The 13827-nt window shown below is 36.0% G+C and overlaps 1 protein-coding gene across 2 annotated transcripts in view; it reads right to left on the bottom strand.

Annotated features, from left to right (window-relative positions):
- Nucleotides 1-3531: 3531 nt before the first annotated feature.
- LOC145816172 (uncharacterized) overlaps nt 3532-13827 on the bottom strand; it is a 33591-nt gene continuing 23295 nt past the window's right edge. For both annotated transcript variants that reach the window (XM_082912460.1, XM_082912461.1), the window contains exon 7: nt 3532-3955. In XM_082912460.1, the coding sequence (XP_082768586.1) occupies nt 3564-3955 (392 nt within the window). In that variant the 3' untranslated portion in view covers nt 3532-3563. The remainder of the gene's footprint in view (nt 3956-13827) is intronic.

Here is a 13827-nt window from a genome sequence, read left to right as displayed (position 1 = left end):
AACTTACCCCTAGGATCATAGATAGGAGCTCAATTGTCTTTAAACACCATATCTCCTTTCAGATTTCTTGACTTTACTTTCTTGTTGAATGCCCTAGCAATTCTGCGCTGGCATTTCTGGATGTGATACAACACCTTTAACCTCCTTTCATCAAACAACATCATCTCTTCAAACCTGTTCTATTGCCAATCCGCCTCTGTTATCTGACACTCAGCCATGATTCTCAACGACGGCACCTCAATTTCAATCGGTAAAACAACCTCCATTCCATACACAAAGGAGTAGGGGGTTGCCCTTGTAGAAGTTTGGATTGATGTTCTATAACCCCACAAGGCAAAAGGTAGCTTGTCTAGCAAATCCTTGTAGGATTCCACCATTTTTCGTAGAATATTCTTGATGTTATTGTTCGCAGCCTCAACGGCTCCATTGGTTTACAGCCTATATGTCGATGACTTGTGGAAGGTCACATAGTACTTCTCAAGTAAATCTAACACTTCTTTTTTATAGTGTAAGTTGTTGTCTGATATTATTTCAATCAACACCCCATATCTGCAAATGATGTTATTCTTAATAAACTTGGCCACGTGCGAAGCTTTCAACACAGAATAGGACTGCACCTCTACCCATTTGGTGAAGTAATCGATTGCTACTAAAATGAACTCGTGTCCATTCAAGCCTTTTGGTAAGACTGCTCCGATGACGTCTATGCCCCAAACTGAGAAAGGCCATGGTGAAGTCATATTGTAGAGTTTCAACAGAATATTCATGCGATTAGCATGGATTTGACACTTATGACATCGCCGAACAAAGTTGACACCATTGTCCTCCATGGTTGACCAATAGTAACCTTGTCTGAGGATCTTCTTGGCTAACATTACACCATTCATGTGTGCTCCACACTCTCCTTCGTGAATGGCTTCCACAAGACGCTTCGACTCTTCCTCTTCTACACAGCTTGTGCATTCCCAGATGCCCTCTTTTGTACAACTTACTTCCACAGATGATGAACTGGATGGCTAGACGCTGCATTCCCCTTTTATCTTTGTCATTTGCCCCTTGTGGATACATGACCTTCTCCAAAAAGTTCCAAATGTCATGGTACCAAGGATTCTTGTCCTGAACCACTTCTATTGCAGCTATTCTTCGTACACAGGTGCATACTTTTGTTCAATAATGATCAGGCACATCTTAACCCCAATCGGTATACCTACCATAGAGGACAGAGTTGCCAGTGCATCAGTAAACCGATTGTTCTCCCTTAACAAATGTGTAAATGTCAGTTTTTCGAACCTTGGAGTCAGGATGTCCAGGGTCTGGTGATAAACTTTCATTCTCTCTTCTTTAACCTTCCAATCTCCATTGTCTTGGGAAACAACCAAATTCGAATCTTCGATGACATCCAACCTTATTGCCCCTAATTCTAAGGCAGCTTCTAATCCAGCAATACACGTCTCATACTCAGCTTCGTTATTGGATACTTTGAAATGGAGTTTGAAAGCTAAGGATATATGGGAACCATCGGGTGCTATAAGCAACACGCCTATTCCATAACCGTATTGGTTAGCTACTACATCAAAGTACATTTTCCATGCATCTTCTTCTACCTGCAAGATCTCCTCATCTGAGAATAGGTACTCTACATCTTCCTCCCTTCTACTAGATTGCCTGCCAGAAATTCAGAAAGAAGAAGCAACCAACGAGCTAGCCTACCCGTAAGTGCCGATTTTCTCAAAGAGATATTTAATGGGATCCAATCTCAAAACCAGAATTACTGAACGGGCTAATAGGTAGTGTCTCAATTTCCTAGTGGACCAAACCAAAGCTAAACAAGTCCTCTCCAAATGTGTAACGAGTCTCACAATCCAACATTTTTTTACTCAGATAGTATATGGTCTTTTCCACCTTTGCTTCTGACTCTTGTGCGAGCATGCATCCCATAGTTGACTCTGTCACTGATAGGTACATGATCAGTGGCTTTCACGACTCTGGTGGTGACAACACAGGTGAATTCTAAAGATACTATTTAACTTGTTCGAAGGCAAACTAACATCGGTCGTCCCATTAGAATTCCCTCCCTTTCTTCAAAAGACCATATAGTGGTTCACAAGTGCAGGTTAATTTGGAGATAAACCGTCTTATGAATTGCACTTTTCTCAAAAAGCCGCGCACCTCCTTTTCTGTCCTTGGGTCTAAGGTATGCTTTTTCTTGTGAATTGTTCACTTGTTTGATATCTTTGAGAGATAAGTTACTGACTTGATCGTCGAAGTGCCCCCAAGTGAACGAGCCACCGCAGTGTTATTTGTCTTCTTGTGTGCAAATGTTGGCTTAATTTATTCTAACGCGTGCTCTCCAGCTAAGTTCCCTAAATTTCTACAAAGAGATCTATTTGGTTGTGAGGTCGGAAATCAACACCCACAGGAATTATCAATTACCTTAATTTTTTCTTCAATTTATTTACTTATTTTATGTATTGCTTTCATGATAGTTGCATGATGAAAATGAAAGTGGGAATGATGGATCCAACTTGAACAATGTCAAATGCAAATTGTTGAATTGGAATGGGACAAAGGCGGTGGTTGCGAAAGGCACAACTGCATTAACAAATTCTAAACAGTACATCATGTGCCTCTTAGCCCTAGGTGTTGGAAAGTATGGGTTAACCATGTCAAAGTCAATGCGCCATTATTTCACCCTAATTGTGAAATATTTGTGCTTGAGGATGCTGTTGGAAGCACTGTTGCTTGAGTACTTTGAGTAGAAATCTTAACATCTATAAATAGTTTTTTATATGACTTTGATGAACGGATTTCTATAATCTTCCAATAGTTTTGGATTTTGTTTAGAAACCTATATATGATATAGTTTTAGGATGGTTTAAAACTTTTTGGACAATTTAGAACTTAAGGATAGTTCTTTTTGAATGGTTTTGACCTTAAGGATAGTTTTTGGATGTTTGGAATGTATAACAATTATTGAATATTCATAACTTATGGATATAGTTTCATTTTGATGCTTGAAACAATATTTTAGTGGTTGATTAATTCTTTGTAAAGCTTGTTTGTAATGCTTTCTTAGATTGTATAGAATGGGTCAAATAGAACATGCTGAATTAAAAATAAAATAAAAAATACACATTCTACGGTAAGCCAAAAAGGCCATTGTATGAAATATTCAACACTAGTCTATGAATGTTGTCGTTTGTTGTACTTATCTTTTGTAGGTAGAATAGGTCGTTAAATTACATACTTTACAACGAGCAACAAGGCGTTGTCATTTGTGAATTAACGGCGTGCAAAAGTAGTTGTAGAAAAATTAAACACAATGCACAAAATCAGTTGTTAAAGGATTTTTAATGGTGTACTGTGGCATGCCATGAAAGTGAATGACTTTTCATAACTTGTCATAACACGGCTTTACATCATGCGTCGTAAAATCGTATCCAGGACATACATTTGATGCCATAAAAACCTATTTTTTTGTCGTGAAAACAAAGTTTGGTGATTCTCATTTTTTTTTTGGGGGGGGGGGGGATATACAAATATACAAGGGGCATTCCCAGGCCTTACAACACCAACAAAACAAAACCTAAACCATCAAAGAAAACCCAAACAAACCAAAACAAACTAAAAATTATGAAAAAGAAACCCAAGACTAAAACAAAGCAAGCTACAAATAAGAAAAAACAACCAAAAGCACAACAAATATAAGAAATATAAAGATCCCTGTACAGACCACAGTGGAAAGCTATAGAACCAAAGGCAAAAGACACCTGCAGGCACCAAGGAATCAACCTGGAACAAATCGGCAGTAGCAAACCAGAAGCAGACAGCAACCAAGGCAGTTGCAGCAGTTGCAGCGACCAGCACAACAAGCAGGCAGCAACCAGCAGCAGCAACCCAGCATTCACCAGCAACAAAGCAGCAACCAGCAACAAGCAGCAGCAGCAGCCACCAGCTGCACAGCATCACCAGACAACAATAAGGAGCATACATCCCCAAAGAACCAACAGCAACCATAGAAAGTTCCAACCATCATAGATGCAATCCCAATCAACTCGAAACTACACCAACAGCACCAAAGCACAAACTAAGCAGAGGATACATCTGTTCGAGCACCACATAACTGGGGCTATGGGGGAGTTGAACAGATGAATGACCCTAAAAGAATAGCAGATATAACCTCCGAGTCCATGTTGATAAGCAAAAACATAGGTAGAACTAAACACTCAATATAGTCCTCAGTCACTCAATATGCATTTTTGCAATTTTTGTAAAACCCTAGTTTATTTTCTTAATCATTCACAATATGCATTTTGTTTTAGCCTAATACACTCATAATTTAATGTAGGTTTTGGGATGAAATGTGTATAGATGAAAAATTGAAGTGATTTTCCTCTTTTGTGCCTATTTCGTAGTCATATGCTTATCACATTATTTTTTTTTTTTTGATAAATCATATGCTTATCACATTATTGACTTCTATTAAAGACTTACACGGTAGAGTAACAAAAAAAAAACATTGACACTTGACCAGAAATATAGGGGTTGACTGTCGCGATTTCATGTGTAAAGACTAAAGTGAGATTTAGTGCAATGGCGTAAAGTGTAATTTACTCATAAAGCAAAGTCAAGTGCTCCAAGCATTGAAGTAAAACTCTCCAATTCCAATTGGGTTGGCATCGAAAGAAAATTAAATCATCTACTAGCACAAGACCAAATATCATCAATCGACAACATGAGAAGAAGAAAAGCAAAAATGGGGCTTATTCTTACAAAGTAATATTATAAATTCAAAATTTTTATTTAGAAATGTATCTAAAAATATCAATATGTGATTCAGATTTAATTTACACATCAATCCTACGATACGTCATTTAAATCTTAACTATTCTTTTACATTCTTGGTCATTTTTCTAAGTAGTTAGACATTTTAACTAAATAAGCCACCTCTTTTTTTATTTTTATTTTGTCTTTAGTGACTTTTTTTTCAAAATTATGTCAAATTTTTTTACTTTTCCAATCCGTCTTGTGAGACAAATCTAAAAGTAAAAAAATTAAAATTAAACATCTAAAAAATATTTTAAAAGCCAAAATAAGCCCCAAAAAAAGTCCACTATTTTAAGCTTATTTTTGTCTTTTCTGATTTTTTTTTTTTTTCAATTTTTCGATTTGTCTATTCAAACTGAATCTAGAAGCCTAATATTTTTTAAAAATTAAAAAAAATAAATTTATTAAAGATGGAAAAAAAAAATTGCAAATCCCAAACACCTAATTATTTGCACCACCAAAGCAAAAGCCACCACTCACGTGGAAGTGGACTTTCTTGTTCGTTTGAGTTTCATTAAGCAGAAGAACATTTTATTCACATTTTTCACACTCTTCTTTATTCAATCCCTTAAATGCAAGATGCAAACAAAACCTAAAATAAGTTTAATTCTTTTATGCTTTAGATTCATTAAGCAGAAGAAAAATTGAAGAGAATTGAAAGAAATGAAATAAATAAATAAACTACTATTTCTACTTTATATTTTGTTCTTATCTTTTTCTTTTTTCTTCACAAATGTCTTCACAAATCTATAATTAAAACAGCCATATACCTATATTACAGCATGTGCACGTAAGAAATTAAATTGAGACTCCATATTGAACTAATTAAATAAGTGATGAATGTGAAATTTTGATAACTCAGTTCAACATTTAAAAAGATTTTTTTTAAAAAAATTATTAGATTTTAAACATCACCTTTTTGGTACACCCCAAACAGCTTAACTAGATTCATAACTTAAATTTTTGTACGTATCAAACAAATTTTCAAATTAAAAAATTCAACATTCAATTTTTGAGAGATCTGCTATTTACCCCTACCTTCAATCCTTGGAATCCCTATTTCTTTGAACCCCCACCCAGCAAAATGAGTCTCCTTCATTTTCTCTTTGAACCCCACCTTAATACCAACTATACCCCTAATTTTCCAAACCTTAACCTAATCTTAACCCTAATACCATCCCCATCACCTCCAGCAACCCCTACCATCTCCGACCACCATCCAAAGCCCCTCATCACAGCAACCACAACTTCTCAGCACATCTCACCGCAACCATCGCCGCCACTCTTCAACCCCACAGCATCACTATCGCAAACCCCCCCATTCTTCCTCTTTCTCTTCTTCTTTAGCATCACTTGAGACGACGCCTAGGGTTTTTAGATCACAATCGCAGCTAGGGTTTTCAGATCACGATCTCAAATCGCAATAACGACTAGGGTTTTTAGATCGCGATCTCGATTAGGGTTTTCAGCAACAAACAAAAGGAATTGATAAGGGAGTCTTGCGGCAGTAGCACGAGGAGAAGATGAGTTGGGGAAGATCACTGGGACCGATGATGGTGGTGGTGGTGACCTGCGATGGTGCGAGTTGTATTTCTATGCTGCTAGGGTTTTGAGGTGGACGACTTCTTCTCTCTCTTGCTATGTCTTCTGATTCATTTTCGATGGTAGAGGAGGGGGTGATGATAGCGGTTATGGGGGAGGTGACGGAGGATGGGATTAGGGTTAGGGTTAGGGTTTAGGAAATTATGATTAGAAGATTAGGTATGAGGATAAAAGTGGAATTTTATGTTAGGACAAAATTGGAATTAAAAAAAATGGAAGCGGTGGTAGTTCTAAGAAGAAAAGTAGGGGTAAATAGCAGCCCTCATTTTTAATACTTAATTTAAAATTCAACATTCATAATTTAGTTGTGAATTTTTAGATTTTGGTTTTTAATTTTCTTAGAGCAACTCAGTGTGTGAGACCCCTAACTTTTGTAAACCCTATTGCATCCCTAAATTTTGAGTTATTAGTTCTTCGTTTATTCACAAATTTAACCCTAGAATCGAAGATGCATCACGAATAAACCCGTACAAAACCAAATCTATCCCGATAGCTTAGTAATCATTTTTATACGATAATATTAATTATTTAACTATGAGGCCCTTGACCTTTGTAATTTTATTTACACCCCTACTTTTGAACTATTTCAATAAAGACCCTCATTCCCTTATTTATTTTCAATTTTAGCTGTAGAGCAGAAAACGCGCACCAACCGAAAACTCGCAGATCTTGATTGAAACCGAGAACTCAGGGATCATTCCAAAGTCCTAATAATAATTAAATTAATTCCCTAACTATATTTGCCAATCAAAAACCCTAGACTTTCGATTCTCATTACGACTCACCATTTAATTTGAAATAAAGAAACTGTAACCAAATTGAAGTTCCAGATCCTAATTAAATTAAATATTGCACTTAAATAAATGTTCCAATACATGAATTAAACGAAAGCCCTCACATTTTTATTAAATCGATAATTGACCCCAAACTAGTACTAATATATATATATACACACACACTTGTACCTTTAAACCTATATTATACACTATATTTTGCAATTTCCAACAATTGTACACAAGAAAAAAATAAATTAATTCCCTCAAATCAGCCCACATGGCTAGCCACCCTAGGGAATAGAAAATTATACAACTTTTTCAAACCATATCCATGAAATCAAGGAAAAGTGTTGGCAAGTACCCCCAAAACATGGAACCATGCCTCCACCCTAAGTCCACTCCTAACCAAATCCTAACTAGATCACAATTAATTGTATAATTAAGGCCTCTGATCATTCACCATTCCATTAGATTCCAAGTAAAACTAAAATATCCAATCCAATTCCAACCAATGGACACTTTAGACCTTTAGCACCAATTTTCCTATAAAAGAAACCTCACCCCTAGCATTTTACATACAATAACACACATACAAACACTTCATTCAGCTGAGAGTAAGAGAGGGAAAGAGAGTGAGCTTGGTGGAAGAAAGGAAAGAAAGAGAAGGTCTTGTTAGTTAACCAACCAAGCCTCAAGTAAGCCATAACACAACTCTCTCTTTTATTTTCCTTTTTCAAATACATGTTATTAGAGTCTTGAAATAATATTTTCAGATGTGTTGTAATGGTGTTCATGTGCTCAAAGTTGATGAATTGGGCTTGATCCTTCTTCTACGCATATTTCCTCTTAATAGATGCAAAACTACCATTTTTCTTCTCATATATCATATTATTTCCAAAGGCACACCATCTCTCTAAAAATCCGAGTTATTGATACATTATTTAGTATGTTTCCATCACAAAATAAGTGAAAAACCTATTTTACAGCCAAATTTCAAAAATTCTAGAAAAATATAGAAAAATCTCATGGACGTCAGGTTTATGTCAAAAACTTCCTTAAAGAGTTTGCTTTCAAGGAAAATTGGTTTCATTGAAAACGAGCGAGCGGTTTGAAACAAAATAGGATTTTCATAAAAGTCAACAAATCTGGACAGCGCTGGAGTGTTTCTTAAATAACTAAAAATCTAGAAAGCTATTCCATTTCCGAAAAATATTTCGAAAACTAGATAAAATTATCTACGAACCATAGGAAGGCCAGGCTCGGGAAAAATCTAAAATGATCCTTTTGATTTTAATCTTTAAATGGTACTGAATCTGGAAATTTAGTTTTGCATTGGCATTCTAAGCTCTTGTCTTCATGAATATGCTTATCAGCATATGATCATGTCTTGGTATGATATTTCATGTATTATGATTATGTTCATTATCTTCTTCATTTGATGATGCTCATACTGATGTGGATATTACTATCTTATTAAGTTGTTCTAACTTTAATTTAAGACATCTAACTCAACGGAAACCTTAATTGGGGTGGTATTGGGTTTTCGATCACTTAAATAATGAAGAGATCATAATGTGTTATGTATGGATTGATGGGATGTGCTCCCTAATAAAAGGTTAAGTCTTGCGTAAGCGGTTATCACGTAAACCCTAAAATGGAACGGACGTATTCAGACTCTTTGCGATGGTTTGATTGGTGAGATAAGGTTGGGTTCAGATGGGACATTCAAGAGGATAAAACTTTTTTGGAAGGATAAAGTGGGATTCGGGATGATAAAACCTTTTTCTTTTCGTCATCCCTTTTGAAGCCCTGCGGGTGGCTCTACGCGATATATAACTGTTGGTAGGCATTCGAGGTAAGTTCTGCAACAAAGCAGCAAAAGGGAGAGTTCTGAATAGTCTGGTGTTCAATTCTTGCGGTTGGGAGGACAAAATCTCTTTGGGGAATTTCTAAATTATTAGCGTCTAACCTTGTAATCCTTTATTATTGAATGATTATCATGCTTCATTATCACTTGCTTGTTACAATTGTGATGGCGAATTAGATTAGGAAAAAGGGACAAGGTGTGTGTGCATTTATTGGGCATTCAAAACTCATAGCATTTCATGCCAGGTAGGTCGATGGCAAAGCTGAAATATTTGAAAACGTATGGCTATCCTTTGAGAGTTAGGAACTAGTTATGTAAACACGTTTTGAGTTTGTACGTGATTAATCCTTGTAGTAATTAAGACCTGTTTTGTAATTATTATACATATCATTTGTAACCTATCCGCATACTCCGTCAACTCATGTAGGCCTTGTGTTAATACTTTGTCAAGATTTGTCAAAAACGTATCTTTACTATCTAAGGTAGTTGAACTTAGAAGGGAGGCTATATTGACTCTTCTGACCTTCTTGAGATCTTGCTTGATTATTAACCAAATGACTCATTAGTGACATTTCCTACTCTTCTAACCTTTCATAAACCATGTATTTATTTGTTAATATATTATCTGATGTTTCCGATTTTTGGGGCATCACACGGTGGCTAGCCATTGGAGCTGCTATAGGCAAAATTTGGCAAGAGTTGCAACTTTATGTTCTCCATTGGTCTGCTATAACCTGTGCTAAATTATAGCAATGCCAAAATTATTATCAAATTTGACACAAGTTTCGGCATTACCAAATCTTCCACATCATCAACCCAAATGCGATCTCTTTTTTCGATCTCCTTTTCAATACTTTTCTAGCAAAATCATCATAAACACAAGATAAATAAATAAATAACCAAATTTTTTTTTTTTTTTTTTGGTCCATTTAGTCAAGTGGAACCTAAAAGTGAAAATTTTTAAAATTAAAAAAAAAAATTCACTAAAGACCAAAAAAATAACAAAAAGTACTAAATTTTTTTTATATATATATAATGTATTCCAAAAAAAGTTTTAAAAACATCACATGCACAACCAAAAAAAACAAAAGGAAAGTTAGTTAGCATTATGCCAAAATGGCATGTCACTATTACTATAATTTGACATTTTGCTACTATAACATGTCAAATTATAACTTTAACAATACTAAAATAGGTATCACTAAGATGCTCTTGGATAATTACCACCCAAAAAAAAAAAAATGCTCTTAGACAACATCTCATAAGCATATTAGTCCACAAATTTGCTCTGGTCCAGCAAAATTGACAACTTGCCTTTCTTTTCAACAAAGGCGCACAAAAGAAGGGTGATTGATTGCTATTAGGCTAGAGGAGGGACTTGAAGAGGGACTTGAAGGGGGACTCGAACAATTCTTATATGATTTTTTTAATTTTTATTTTTCTCTCATGATTGAAACTCCAAAAATAATGATAACAACATAATATGTTCTACTGTTCTAAAGATGTTTTGATAAAGCAAAAAAGAAAAAAGAAAAGAAAATGAAAAGAATTAAATTGATAATGAGGGAAGTAGACAGGTTGAAAGGTGACTTTTAATGTCACCTGCGAAGGAGCAAAAATAACAATTTGCAAAAGTACTACAAAAAATCAGACCTTTTGCAATGGTCTCAAACGTCACATAAAGACCACATGTCGTTGCAAAAAAAATTTGCAACGAAATAGCGACGGAAAATGGGGGGTGACGAAAGGGAGAGTGACAAAAGGTATTTGCAACAGTTACAAACCGTGGCTTTCTTGTAGCGACAGTAAATTAATAATTTTTGCGACAGTTTAATCTGACACAAAAAAGCGAGAAAAATATAACTTTTAGCGACAATTTAAGATGCCATCACCCAAAAAAAATTTAGAGACGGTAACTGACATCGCAAAAAGTATTATTAGCGACGGTCTTAAACATCGCAAAAAAAAAATTAAATCAATAATGTATTCGCGACAGTTTAAACCGTCGCTAAAGATGGCACTAATATGTATATGCGAGAAGTTAACCCGTTGCTAATAAAATGAAAGGAAATGATGATTACATTAGGGACGGTTTATTACTATCGCAAAATAATTATTTTCATAAGATAAATATATATTTTATTAATTCATTCGTGTACAAATTATTAATATTTTCTAAAATAAAACACATCCACACACATCCACATTCACATTCACAAATAATATATATACAAATAATAATATATGTACCCTGTAACAATATAATGTCAACCAAACATTCTTTACAAAAAAATATATAAAACATCCTTCAACAATATCAACCAAACATTCTTTACAAAAATATATAAAACATCCTTCAACAATAGCAATAATTTTGGGTAATTACACTTTGCACCCCAACATTTTGCACCAAATCTCACTTTGGCCCCTACATATGAAATCATGACAGTTAACCCTTTACACTTTTGGTCAAATTTTATTTTTGTACATGAAATTGTGACAGCCAACCCCCTATACTTTTGGTCAAAACTCAATTTGGTCCCTATTCAAGTGTTAATGTCCTCTTTCTATTACTCAATTATTTAATTTTTTTAACAGAATCTAGTCATGTGATAAGAATGTGACTATTATATAAGGGTAAGAAAGAAAAATTATCTACATTTCCCGCCAATACACACTTTATCCCAAGATTTACATCAAAATATGACTGTATTAGGCTAAAACAAAACACAGATTGTGAATAATTAAGAAGATGAACTAAGATTTTACATAAATTGGAATCATGAAACTCTATTTTTCACAGTAACACAGTCTTTTATCTATTCATCTTTCTTTCTCTTTGATTTCTTTGTCGCATTTTTTCTTTTAATTTCAAAAGCTCTATTTTCTAACCTTTTCGTCACAATTTTTACTATACGAACACACACGCACATATATATATATATGTTGTCTTATATAACCCTCATATACTTATTACGTAGGATAAAGTGTATTGGTGAAAAACATGGATAATTTTCCTCTCTTACCATCATTTCGTACTCACATTTTTATCACATGACTGAATTTTGTTCAAAATTTAAAAACGAAGTAACAAAAGAGGGATATTCATACTAGTGTAGGGATCAAAGTGGGATTTGAGCAAAAATGCATTGAGTTGACTGTCACGATTTCATGTACAGGAACAAAAATAGAATTTGACCAGAAGTGCAGGGGGTTGACTGTCATGATTTCATGTATAGGGGCCAAAATGAGATTTGATGCAAAGTGCAAAGGTGCAAAGTGTAATTTACTCAATAATTTTTTATAATTCAATAACTCAAATTTGTATCTAAAACAAAACAAAAATATTAACAATACAAATATTTTATTTTATTTTTATTTTTTTTAATAAATAAATGGATTTTATTAGAAAAGCATCAAGATGATGCAAGGAATACAAAAACCACCCACAAAGGGCCAACCAAACTGTCTAAGTAAATCCTCCACAAAATCTACAAAAACCAAAACACTTGGATCGGCTAAACCTGTAACCCAACTATGCAAAACCAGCAACAACCGACTCTCAAGCTAGGAAACGGAACGACACTCAATTTGAAAAACACGCCTATTCCGCTCCAACCACATCAAACAGTGAGAAGCCAGAACCCAAGCCTTCCGACGCCGCTTCCCCACCCTAACCCCACCCCAACTTTGAACCACATCCAATAACGACCCCGGTTGCACCCAAACCATCCCAAACAAAGCCACAACAAAATTCCAAAGCCGAGACACAACTGGACAATGTAAAAGCAAGTGATCCACCGTTTCCCCATCCCTACAGCACATGCAACACCAATTAACCAGAACCTGCCCCCGCCGACGCAAGTTATCAATAGTCAAAATCTTCCCCAAAGCAACAGTCCAAACAAAGAGAGCCACCTTGGAAGGTGAACCCGTCACCCAAATGCTCTTCCAAGGAAACACTACCCCACTCCCCCCCTCAAGCATACCATAAAAAGAAGACACTAAAAACACCCCTTTAGAACTCGAACAATCCCACACCAAAGAGTCCGCTCCATCCCCCTCATCCTTAACACCATACAAAACGCCCAACAAGTCCACCAGTTGATCCAACTCCCAATCTTGCACATTACGGCGAAGGTGAACATTCCAAACAAACACCTGCCCCTGCCTAACTCTAAAAGACTCCACCAACTCCTCCCCATCCGCAGCAATAGCATAAATCATAGGAAATATACTCGCCAAAGGCACCTCGCTACACCACTGATCCTGCCAAAAGCGAGTCCTATCCCCTACCCCCACCTTAATCCGAGTCCTATCCCAAAACTCTGTCCACCCTAGCCAAATCCCTTTCCACAACCCACGACCATGAGGATGGACCACCCCCTTTGAGCACCACCCCCTCTGGCCATGCCATACTTCGCCACCACCACCCTCCTCCATAACCACTCCCTCTCCATAGCAAAACGCCACAACCATTTCCCAAAAAGAGCCCGGTTAAAACCCACCAACCCCTTAACGCCTACGCCCCCCCTCCTTTGGAATACAAATCCCATCCCAAGCCACCAAATGATAATGAAAACTCTTCCCTCCACCACCCCACAAAAAATCCCATTTCAACTTTTCCAACCGCCTAGCAACCGCCACAGGAATCACATGCAACGACATAAAGTATGTCGGAATACTAGAAAGGACACTCTTGATCAATGTGGGCCGCCCTCCCTTAGACAAATACTGTCGCTTCCACCCCGCCAA

This window comes from Camellia sinensis, unplaced genomic scaffold, assembly GCF_055761805.1.
Source record: "Camellia sinensis isolate YWXY unplaced genomic scaffold, ASM5576180v1 Unanchor3, whole genome shotgun sequence".
Lineage (NCBI taxonomy): Eukaryota > Viridiplantae > Streptophyta > Magnoliopsida > Ericales > Theaceae > Camellia > Camellia sinensis.
The sequence above is the reverse complement of the archived record's forward strand: the minus strand, read 5'-3'. Positions and strand labels throughout refer to the sequence as shown.